The 12,998-nt window shown below is 39.9% G+C and overlaps 1 protein-coding gene across 1 annotated transcript in view; it reads right to left on the reverse strand.

The window, feature by feature from the left end:
* Positions 1-12,998, reverse strand: part of HMCES (5-hydroxymethylcytosine binding, ES cell specific) — a 36,418-nt gene that overhangs the window by 21,227 nt on the left and 2,193 nt on the right. The window contains exons 3-4 of the mRNA XM_003409950.4: positions 6,957-7,097; positions 4,565-4,690 (exon numbers count right to left, since the gene is read on the reverse strand). Of these exons, the coding sequence (XP_003409998.1) occupies positions 4,565-4,690; positions 6,957-7,097 (267 nt within the window). The remainder of the gene's footprint in view (positions 1-4,564; positions 4,691-6,956; positions 7,098-12,998) is intronic.

The raw sequence follows: 12,998 nt of genomic DNA on the forward strand, positions 1-12,998 counted from the left end.
TGAATCAGACAATCATATAGTCTACTATGCTGAGAATAACAACTTGAAGAGGAATGGTGTTGCATTCATCGTCAAAAAGAATGTTTCAAGATCTATCCTGAAGTACAACGCTGTCAGTGGTAGGATAATATCCATACGCCTACAAGGAAGACCAGTTAATATGACTATTATTCAAAGTTATGCACCAACCACTAGGGCCAAAGATGAAGAAATAAAAGATTTCTATCAGCTGCTGCAGTCTGAAATTGATTGAACATGCAATCAAGATGCACTGATAATTACTGGCGATTGGAATGCAAAAGTTGGAATCAAAGAAGAAGGATCAGTAGTTGGAAAATATAGCCTTGGTGACAGAAACAATGCTGGAGATCCAATGACAGAATTTTGCAAGACCAACGACTTCTTCATCGCAAATACCTTCTTTCACCAACATAAACGGAGACTATACACATGGACCTCGCCAGATGCAACACAGAAAAATCAAATTGACTGCATCTGTGGAAAGAAACAATGGAAAAGCTGATGGTCTGTTCCAGGGGCCAACTGTGGAACAGACCATCAATTGCTCATATGCAAGTTCAAGCTGAAACTGAAGAAAACCCGAGCAAGTCCACGAGAGCCAAAATATGACCTTGAGTATATTCCGCCTGAATTTAGAGGCCATCTAAAGAATAGATTTGTAAAATTACAGCCTTGCAAACCCTATGGGGGAGTTCTATTCTGTCATATAAGGTCGCTATGAGTAGGAATCACGGCAATGGGTATGCTAAGAAAAAAATCAGGAATGAAAGTGGGTTATTATCCCTTTGCAAAAATAAAAACAATTATAGAAGAATCCTATGAATAAATGTACACCAACAAATTAGGTTATCTACATGAAGTTCCTTGAAACATACAAATTACCAAAACTAAGAATAAAAAATCTCAACAGACCTAAAACAAGAAAAGAAATTGAATCGGTAATCAAAAAACTTCCAACAAAGGAAAGTCAGAACCAGATGGCTTTATTGGGAAATTCTACCAAACTTTTAAAGAAGAATTAACAACAATTGTTCTAAAACACTTCCAAAAAATAGAAGGGAACATTCCGTAATGCAGTCTATGAAGCCAGTGTTATTGTGATAAGAAAGCCAAAGAGATCACAAGAAAAAACAAAAAACTACAGGCCAATATCCCTTATAAACATAGATGCAAAAATCATTAACAAAATACGAGCAAACTGAATTCAACATCAAATTAAAATGATTCTATGCCATGACCAAGCAGGATTTATCCCAGGAATGGAAGGGTAGTTCAAAATATGAAAATCAATCAATGTAATATATCATATTAATAAAATGGAGGGGAAAAGCCAAATGATCACCTCAGTTGATGCAGACAATACATCTGACAAAATCCAACACTATTTCATGATAAAAACACTCAAGCCATGAATAAAAGGGTTTACTTTCACTTAATGGTGAAAGACTGAAAGCTTTCCTCATAATATCAGGAACAAGACAAGGATGTCTACTCTTGCCACTTCTATGATAGAAGATCAACACAAAAAATCAGTTGTATTTCTATATAAAATAGCAATGATCAAAAAATGAAATTAGGTTTTCAAGGAGCCTTGGTGGTGCAGTGGTTAAGAGCTTGGCTGCTAACCAAAAGGGTGGCAGTTCAAAATCCACCAGGGGCTCCTTGGAAACCCTATGGGGCAGTCCTACTCTGTCCTATAGGGTTGTGATAGGTCGGAATCGACTTGATGGTATACAAATTTGGTTTTCTTTTTTTTATAGGTCGATTGGCATAACGCAGTTCATAAAGGTAGTGTTCTATGTAATACTTTGGTGAGTAGCATCTGTGGTCTTAAAAGCTTGCGAGCAGCCATCTAATATACTACTAGTGGTCTCCTCCTGTCTGTAACAAAGGAGAGTAAAGGAAACCAAAGACTCAAAGAAAAAATTAGCTCACAGGACTAATGACCCACACGTGCCACAACCTCCTCTATCCTGAGACCAGAAGAACTAGATCCTGCTGGGCTACCACTACCGACAGCTCCGACCAGGGACACAACAAAGGTCTCAGTTACTATGGGATAAAAATGTAGAACAAAACTCAAAATTCATAGAAGAAGACCAGACTTACTGGACTGGTGGACACTAGAGGAACTCCTGAGACTATCTCCCTAAGACACCCTTTTAATCTGGAACTGAAGCCACTCCTGGAGGTCACTTTTCAGTCAAGTAATAAATTGGCCTATAAAATAAACATTCCTCCCGTCAGCAATGTGTTCCTCAGAACAATCAACTATACGAGACTATATGGGCAATATTTGTTTAAAAGCAAAGGTGAGAAGGCAAGGAGGGACATGGAAACTGGGATGGAAACGGGAAAGGCACGGTGGAAGTGTGGAGAATGCGGACATCTAATTGCAGGGATAGCAACCACTGTCATGGAAAAATTTGTGTATGAATTGTTGAATGGGAAACTAATTTGCTGTGTAAACTTTCCCCTAAAACACAATAAAATGTTAAAAAATTTTTTAAATGAAATTAAGAAAACAATTCCACTTAAAACAGCATCAAAAAGAATAAACTTAGGAATATATTTAACCAAGGAGACGCAAGGCTTGCAAATTGAACACTACAAAACATTGAAAGAAATTAAAGACTTAAACAGAAAGGTGTCCCGTATGCATGGATTTGAAGACTTAATATTATTATGATGGTAACAGTCCTCAAATTAATGTATAGAGACAATGTAATCCCTATCAAAATTCCAAATGTCTTTTTTTACAGAAATAGACAAGTTGTTCACAAAAATTCATCTGCAATAGAACTGCAAGGGACCCTGAATCACCAAAATAATCTTGAAAAAGAAGAACAAAGTTGGAAGACTCACATGTCCCTATTTCAAAACTTACTACAAAGCTACAGTACTAAGGAACGTACTAGCATAAGGAAAGACACATAAATTAACAAAATAGAATTGAGAGTCCAGAAATAAACCCATACATGTACAGTCAATTGATTTTCAACAAGGTTACCAAGACCATTCAATGGGGGAAAGAACAGTCTTTTAAACAAATGTTACTGGGACAAATGGGTAGGCACATATAGGCACATCATATATAAAGTTCAACTCAAAAGGTATCTAAGATCTAAATACAAGACTAAAACTATAAAAGTCCTAGAAAAAAAACATAAGAGTAAATCCTCATGACCCTGGATTTGGCAGTGGATTCTTGGATATGGTATCAAAAGCACAGGCAACAAAAGAAAAATATAGACAAATCAGACTTCAAAATTAAATCCTTTTGTGCTCCAAAGGACACTGTCAAGAAAGTGAAAAGACAACCCACAGAATGGAGAGAAAATATTTGCAAATCATGTATTTGGTAAGGGTCTAGTATCTAGACTACATAAATCTTTTATAACTCATCAACAGAAAGACAAACAACCCAAATAAAAAATAGCCAAAAGGCATAACCAGAACTCAATTAAAAAGAATGCTCCCACAATGTAAAAAATGTCACTGAACAATCTGAATGGAAATTGTCAAACGGGAACCTAACTTGCTGTATAAACTTTCACCAAAAACACAATAACCCCGAAAACACAATATCATATATATATATATATATATACCTATATACATATATACACACAAAGGACTAAAGTATTTCTCCAAAGATATACAAGTTGCCAATTTAGCACATGAAAAGATGCTCAACATCAATAGTCAACAGTGAAATGCAAATCAAAACCACAATGAGATACCAACACACATCCACTAGTATGGCTATAATCAAGAAAATGGAAAATAACAAGTGTTGGTGAGGAAAAAGAGAAAATGGATTTGATCCTCATACACTGCTAGCAGGAATATAAAATGGTGCAGCCACTGTGAAAGAGTTAGGTGGTTCAGCAAAAACTTAAACACAGAATTATCATATGACCCATCAATTTCATGCCTAGGTATATACCTAAGAGAATTGAAAACAGGCGTTCAAACAAAAACCTGTACGTGAATGTTCACAGTGGAATTATTCATAATAGTCAAAAGGTGGAAACAACCCAAATGTCCATCAACTGATGAATGGATAAACAAATTGTAGTATATCCATTAATGGAATATTATATAGCCATAAAAAGGAATAAAGTACTGATACATACTACAACATGGGTAAACCTCAAAAAACTTACGCTTAGTGGAAGAAGCCAGACACAGAAGGCCACGTAATGTATGATTCAATTTGATGAAATATCCAGGATAGGCAAATCCATACAGATATAAAGTAGATTAACAGTTGTCAGGGGACAGAGGAAGGGGGGAGATGGGGAGTGACTGCTAATAAGTATGGGGGGGGTGATGAAAATATTCCAAAATTAGGTAATGTGGCATAGCTGCACCTTAAAAGAGTAAACCTTAAAAGAGTAAACTTTCTGGTGAATTTTTATCTCAATAAACCTGTTATTTAAAAAATAAAACTTTGTAAGGGGAAAAAAAAAGCCCTCCTTGGATTAATTGTTTGCTTACACCTCTTCAAATATCTACTGAGTTCTTTTGCTTCTGATACCTTTTCTGTCTTGATTTGGGGGAAGTAGATGAAGTATGGCTGCGTCTGATTTGTTCCCTGATATCTTTGCCACTCGTAGAATCCATCTGCTAGCACAACACAGCGTCTTCCCTTCTGCAGAGGCACCTGAGGGAAAACAGGAGGAAGATATGGTCTTAGTGATAACCATGTTTCATGATCTGATTTAAAATCTTAGGTCCACCCGTGTGTGACCTTAGAGCAGTTATTTAAGTTCTCTGTACCTCACTTATGCATTAAGTGGTGATAATGGCATCCAGTTATGCTGATGTTGAAAAGATTAAAATTACGTACATAGAAGCAACCAGCTCTTTACCTAACAACAGGCACTTATGGTGGCTCGTCTCCTAAGCTGGCACCCCGACTTACTACATACTACTCTACGTAGTCCTCTCCCAAAATGAATTTGGGCTGGCTCTGTATAACCAATAGATTGCAGTAGAAGTGATTCTTGTGACTTTCAAGACTAGATCACAAAGTTTTGCAGCTCCTATAGCTTCTGCCCCGCTTTCTTGGATTGTAAGTTCTGGAGTAAGCCAGCCACCATGTAAGAAGCCTGACTACCCTGAGACTGCCAAGCTAGGCATGTGCAAAGGCTTCCAGTTGTTCTAGCCATCCCTGATGAGGCATCAGACTGTCGTTGAAGAAGTTATTTTAGATAGACATCCAGCCCTAGCTGCCATCTGATTATAACTGCCTAAGAAACCCCAAGTGAGAAATGTCCAGTTGTGTGCAATGGATGGCTTTTGTGTGGCCTTTCTCACCATGATCTTGTAACTCCCACCCAAGTGACTGGGTGGCACTGCGCAAACAAAGTTTAACTGTAGCCCACCAAGGGGACTGGTCAATTTTGCCATCCTGCTAGGCTTAAAATAAGCCATCTCAGAGATGGGATGGAGAGGATCTCACTACCACCAAGGAAGAAGAACCAAGAGCAGAGTGGGTCCTCTGGACCCGGGATTCCTGTGCTGAGAAGCTCCTGGAACTGGGACACAGAGAGAGGAGAGAGAGAGAGCTGTAATATTAAAGATGGTGACAGGCAGTGGCAGAGAAACAGCAGCAGAGACACTGGCAGGAGATGGTGTGATAGGCTTCCCAGCCCATGGAGGAAAAAAGCTGAGTGGCTTTGGGCAGGAAGCTTACTGGTGGAGGGTGCCTCCATGCACTTGGTGGAGCTAGGTTTGCCAACCCACAGAGCTAGAGCTGGCACTTATTGGCAGAGCTAAAAGAGCTTTGTAACACTTGCCCAACCAGGGCAGAGGCTGAGGGGCCAGAGAGAGGTGTGCCTGCAGGCATGGGTGAGAAAAGGCTGTCCTGACGGAAGAACTGTATCCTGAGCGCTCACGAACCTCAATTGTTACTTTCCTAATAAACCCCATAATTGTAATATGGTCTGTGTCATGGATTGAATTATGTCTCCGAAAATCTATTAACTTGTTTAGGCCATGATTCCCAGTATTCTGTAGTTGTCTTCCATTCTGTGATTGTAATTTTATGTTAAAGAGGATTAGGGTGGGATTGTAACACCACCTTTATCTAAGTCACCTCCCTGATCCAAGGTAAAGGGACATACCCTGGGCCTGCACCACCTTTTATTTCTCAAGAGATAAAAGGAAAGGGAAGCAAGCACAGAGAGTTGGGGACCTCATACCACCAAAAAAGCAGCACCAGGAGCAGACCACGTCCTTTGGACCCTGTGCCTGAGAAGCTCTTCAACCGGGGGAAGATTGAGCACAAGGACCTTCCTCCAGAGCTGACAAAGAGAGAAAGCCTTGCCCTGCAGCTGACACCCTGAATGTGGACTTGTAACCTACTAGACTGTGAGAGAATAAATTTCTCTTTGTTAAAACCATCCACTTGTGGTTTTTCTGTTATAGCAGCACTACATAACTAAGACAGTCTGTGAGTTCTGTGTAGCTACTGCAATGAATTATCAAACCCAGCAGAGAAGCAGAGAGTGCGATGGGAGGGACGGTTGGTCTCAGAATTGGTAAAGATGGCAGAGAGAGAAGGCATGTTTGACCTCCGCCTCATAGGAATCAATCTTGGGCCGATGATCTTGATTTTCCCTCCTGATCATGAAGTTAGAGGACGTCAGATGCCGCTGCAGCACCATTTCTACACCAGTTGAACCCAGTTACCTCACAGAATATGAGAGATAACAATAAATTGTTTTAAACCACTAAGTTTTGGCATGGTTTGTTACACAGTAATAAATGGAACACCACTCAACATTAACAACTGGGAACATTCTTTGTGACCTTAAGGAGGTTCTAAAGAGAACCTTATTTTATTTCACAGGTATACAGGACACTAATAATTCTGTTAGAAACAAGATCAGGATATGTGCTTTTTCCCTAGACCAGGCACCTACCTTGAAAGACTGCTTCTCCATCATGGTATCACTACGACAGTTGGAAGTATTGAATCGCAGCTTGGAAGGATCATCTCTGAACCAAGACGGGACCAAGCCCCATCGCATGGGAGCAATGATACGCTCAGATGAGTCGGCATCCTGCCAGAGACAAAAGGAAGATCCAGTGAGATCATAATGAAATTTAGAAAACCAAATGTAGCACATGCATTACGTTACTATTAGTAATTAAACACAAAGAATAAGAGATTTTTAAAAGTGAAAAATTCTGCTTGAAAACAATTTTAGTGATTTATCACAAGGTGACTAAATTTTGAGTTCTTTAGCAACCATATTTATTAGAATGTAAGACATTCTGCTGGGATCAGGTGGGGGATACGAAGAAGTTTAGTTCCTGTAAACTTTTAATTAGAGCCTACTATGGGAGAGACAAAGCCCTGGTGGCGTAGTGGTTCGGAGTTCGGCTGTTAACCAAACGGTTGGCAGTTCAAATCCACCAGCCACTCCTTGGAAACCCTATGGGGCAGTTCTACTCTGTCCTATACAGACACTATGAGTTAGAAATGACTTCACAGCACAGAATAATAACAACATAGGAGAGACAAGGAGCCCTGGTGGTGTAATGGTTAAGTGCTCAGCTGCTAACCAAAAGGTTAGTGGTTTGAACCCTCCAGCCACTCTACAGGAGAAAATACCTGTCAATTTGCTCCCGAAAAGATTATAGCCTATGGGGCAGTTCTACTCTGTCACACAGGGTTGTGAATCAACTTGACAGCACACGATAACGATGACAATGGGAGAGTCAATGCTAGGCCCTATACTTCACGTGGCCCCAGCATTCAAGAAGCAGAAGCTACAATCATAATACAGTGAGGTACATGTTATAATCAAGGGATGTACAGGGTGTTATAGGGGTACACAAAAGAGTGTTTAACCTAAAGGGCTTACACTACAGCATGTGAGGCCACATGGATATAAAAACATTAAAAATATAAGATACTATACACTAAGGGCCAGATAAGTGGTACGGACAATGAGTGTCAAAGGAATTCGCTGAAGACTGATCTACAAGAGATGGAATGAAGTACCAGCTCCTTACAAGGAGTTGGGGAGAGATGAGAGAGCGTTCTTGAACTGGGTCCCAAATGAGGTACAGGACTGACACAGAGAAGAGATGGGAGGGAAGACCAGATATGAAATTAGTTGAGCAAAGAGACCATGTCAGGAATGTGCAGGAAATGGTTTGTGCAGAAAAGTTAATATAGCAGGCCTGAGGCAGTTATTTTTAGAAGGGCTTGCTTGCAAGGTTGGCCCTTGGCTAGCAGCTGGGAACTTAGATTCTGGAGAGTGCGCCCTCCTTTCTCTAATTGATGAGTAGTTTACTGTGTCTAGTCTGTTTGTGCAAACAATGAGGTTTATGCTGAACATTTGCTTTCCTTCTGGGAGTCTGCAATTTTGGTAGTTGTGAGGCAGAGGGTGCCTACATGACCAGAAAACCAATTGCCGGGGAGCAGATTCTGACTCATAGCGACCCCATTTGTATCAGAGTAGACCTGTGCTCCATATGGTTTTCAGTGGCTGATTTTGCAGTAGATTGCCAGGCTTTTCTTCTGAGGTGACTCTGGGTGTACTCAAACCTCCAACCTTTTGATTAACAGCCAAGCACGTTAACTGTATCACCCAGGGACTCCCCTTCATGATCAGCTCCCAATAAAAAATCCTGGGCCCTGGGTCTCTAATGGGCTTCTCTGGGCAGAAACATTGCAGACCTGTTACTGCATTTTTCACTGCAGGAGAAAGTAGCATGTTTAGTGTGTCCCCTCACTGGAGGGAAAGGGCGTAAGGAAGCCTGCTCATGGATTTCTCCAGACTTGTGTCTTTTTCCCTTGCTGGTTCTATAGTATTTCCTTTCACTGTAATAAAGCTTAGCCGTAAGTACAACTATAAGTCTTGTGAGGTGGAGGTGGTTTTGGGAACTCCTGATACACAGTTATTAAGCTTTTTTTGGGTAATAGACACCTTGATAAATTGATAAAATCTACAGATTAAAATGTACATATACACTATTCTGCACAGTATAGTACACTATTGATTGGAAGAGACCAGTGAGTAGTGAGTACATTTTGGGTACTACTACAGTGGTTCATGGGTAAGCATAAGGTGGGTCTGGTGATAGCAGTGAGAATAAAAGTAATATCAAAAAAATAGGAAAAAAATGAAATTGTGGTAGTGATTGCACTGGGAGGGAAAAATAAAACAGGGTGATTATGTTTTCAAGCCTAGAAGACTGAAATTGTAACAGTACTATGGAACAAAAGAGAAAAATCTGAAGAGTGGTTTGATTTGTGGAACGACCATGTGTTGAATTTCAGGTAATAGGAGAAAGTCTGTGGCAGTTTTAAAAAATGGTCATAAAATCTTTAACATTCCTCTCACTGAGATATAGGGTCTATGTCCCTTCCCCCTTAATCTGCACTAGCTTGTGACCTCCTTGTAACCAAAAGAAAGTAGCACAAAAAGCACCGTATGATTGCCAAGGACAGGTCAGAAAAGGTGTTTCGATTTCTATCTTGCTTGCTGAGACTCTGCTTTTGGAGCTCTGAGTCGCCGGTTAAGAAATCGTTATCATAAGACTGCCATGCTGTGAGAAAGCCCATGTCGTGTGGAGAGGCCACATGGAGGTGTTCCAGTCAACTGTGAACCAACATCAACTGCCAGATAAATGAGTGAAGATGCCTCCAGATCGGGGGTTGGCAAACATTTTCTGTAAAGGGCAGATAGTATTTTAGGCTTTGCGGGCCATAACGTCTCTGTTGCAACTACTCAACGCTGCTGTTATAGCACCAACACAGCCATAAACAGATGAGTGGACATTGCTGTGTTCCATAAAACTTCATTTATAAAAACAGGCAGAGATCAGGACTTGGCCCTCAGGTCCTAGTTTTCCAACTCCTGCTCTAAATGATTCTATCCCCAGATGCCATCTTCCCATCTGATGCTGCAGACGTCAGGGAGAAGACAAACCGTTTACACATATGCCCTGTCCTAATTCTTAACTGGTGAACATAATTAAAAGGTTGTTTTAAGCTACTAGAACAAACTCCAAGTAGAGTTTCCACTCAGAGATGTGGAATTAAAGCTTAGGAGGAAGGTGGCATGGTATAGAGGAGGGGTCAGCAAATTTCTTCTGCAAAGGGCCAGATAGTAAATATTTTTAGCTTTGATATCTCATACAGTCGCTGTTGGAAACTACTCAAGCAACTCAACTCTGCTGCTGGTGCCATGAATGCAACCAAAGACAATATGTAAACAAATGAGTATAGCTATGTTCCAACAAAACCTTATTTACAAATATAGGCAGTGGGCCAGATCTGGTTTGAGGACCATAGTGTGTCAACCACTGGTACAGAGGAAAGAACAAGGGCTTTGTAAGGAGACCTTGGTTCAAAAATCCCTTCTCTGCTACTTATGAGGCTGGACTAGTCTCAACTTCCTGGACCTTTATTTGCAAAAACAGAGTGAACAATACCTATTTTGAGGATGCTTTTTAAGAATTAAAGATACTATGATTAAAATGTGTGGCACAGAGTAGGCACTCAAATTGTTGTTTAATATTTTTCTAAGGTTAGGATGAAAAAGAAACGGTAAAATTCTCTATACAAAGGTGACTGTTAAATCTGTGAGGATAAATGAAGTTAATTCTTAAGGAGTCTTGTGATTAATCAAGTGCAAGCTTTAACCTGGGAGTACAAACAAAGGAGAAAAGACAGAAACGTAGCGTCTAAGTACCCAGAGAGATAAGAGCAGAAATCAGGAAAGTCATGAGAAGATGGAATTCCAAGAAGGAAATCATCAGTAGTGGTACTGTCTCAGAAGGGCTTCTCTGACTGAAGCTAATCTCTCCACAGTGCTCCTGATATGATCCCATCCGGCTTCCTCCAGAATCTTGCCTTTTCATATCTATATAAGGCACTGTTTTTTTTTAAATCTATATATTTTTTCCTTAAAGACACAGGCAGCCTAGGTATACTGTATACCCAGAGGCGTGAAGAATGAAACCAACGACAGTATAAGAAAACTAAGGAAAAGACGACCCTGGAAGAAATGGGAAGGGAGAGAAAATAAATGGAAGCGTTAGCCTCATCAGTGATAGGAGGGAGAGGGAATGGGTGAAAACACAGCTTTTGTAAATCTTTCTCCAGAATCAAATGTGTCTTTCAAGCAGAAGTCACTCCACCCTCAAAAAAAGCATAAATGAGAATAAGAGGTATTATTATATAATGGCCAAATACAATAACTTCTCATTAGACATTTTTGAGAACTTGTGGTTCTCAACGGGGGGAATTTTTCGACACCTGCCCCCGCCCCCCACCCAATGACAATGCCAGGAGACATTTTTAGTTGTAAGGACCTGTGGAGGGGTCCTACTGGCATCTACTGGGTAGAAGCCAGGAATACTGCTAAACAACCTACAAGCACAGGACAGCTCCCCATAACCAAGAATTATTCTGCCCAAAATGTCAACAGTGTCAAGGTTGAGAGATTCTGTTTTCACAAATTTTATCGATCACCTTTAACTCCAACACTTGGATGTGTTCACTGGACAACTGTAAACCAAACCTAAACGTAAGGCTGCCCCCTATTGGGCACAAGGAACAGAAAATGTCTGAGAAGCCAAAATACTGAAATATTGCTCAGTATTAGTCATCTTTTCCTCCACCATTTTGGACTCTGACCAGACAGCTGGTAGCACTGGGGTAGAAAAATGAAAGAGGAAATAATTTGCAAATCAGTGGTTTCAAATGCAAATGTCACAATGTGTACACATGTGCAGGCTGTTGATGATTTGGAGTAATGAACTGTTGAAATGGTTCTAATTTTGCCTTATAATTTACAGGTTTGGGAAAAATGAAACCTCAAATATTAATCAAAATTGAGAAGCCCTAGAAATCTTAACAAAACACTACATCAACAAATTCATACCACTGATCCAAAAGGAAGGCTGTGTTTGCTACGGGCTCCACTTTTCCCATTCCCAGTTCTAGGAGGCATTCACTGGAGTGGGAACAGTAGTGTGGATCTGCGTCCCAATTCTGCTCCCCATTGATTGGTAACCTAGGACAAGTCACAGTCTTTCTATACTTGTCTTTATACCTGTTAAACAATTTTTTTTCTTCCAGCTAATATTCATTCTACAATTCTAAAGAGAACCATGGCTAAAAAACAGTAAGGCTCACACACTTAGTCCTTCTTCCTCACTCCAAATTATGCCTTCCTCTGACACGTTTTATTTTTTCTTTTTTCCTTCAAAGCTCCCCATGATATTTATTTTATCTTGATTTCCCTCTCATTAAAAAAAATTTTAGTTTCAATAGGAAGTATGCAGCCTCTAAAAATGACCCAAGATAATTTCATGTAAATGGTTTCATTCAACCAAAAAGATCAATGTTATTTAGTACGTTTATTTTAGAGTTAATGTGATCCCTGTAACACAGAACTGGAAACCCTGGTAGTATAGTGATTAAGTGCTACGGCTGCTAACCAAAGGGTCGGCAGTTCAAATCCGCCAGGCGCTCCTTGGAAACTCTGTGGGGCAGTTCTACTCTGTCCTATAGGATCGCTATGAGTCGGAATCCACTCGACGGCATTGGGTTTTGGGTAACATAGAACTAAGTCTTTTTTGACCACCATATTATCATGAAGAGTATGTACCAGAAAAATAATCAACTTTATGAAGTGATTTCAGCGTTATGAGCCATATACAATCAAAATTGAGGGTAGAAATAATGATTTTTAAAGAATATATCAAGGGCGTTTAAAATGCTAAAGACATGAAAAAACTATTAACTTTTGGAATAAAGTATCTTTATTACACTAGACACACACACACAACATTCAGAATATAAGGCAAAAGAAGTAAAACATGATTGTAAATTATCGGTCACTCCACACTACAGTATCCAGTATAAACACAATGAATACAATGAAGTTTCGGAAAACCAAATCAAAATACATCTGTTCCTAGCTTCAGTAAGAGACAAA

This window comes from Loxodonta africana, chromosome 22 (assembly GCF_030014295.1).
Source record: "Loxodonta africana isolate mLoxAfr1 chromosome 22, mLoxAfr1.hap2, whole genome shotgun sequence".
NCBI classification, from domain to species: domain Eukaryota; kingdom Metazoa; phylum Chordata; class Mammalia; order Proboscidea; family Elephantidae; genus Loxodonta; species Loxodonta africana.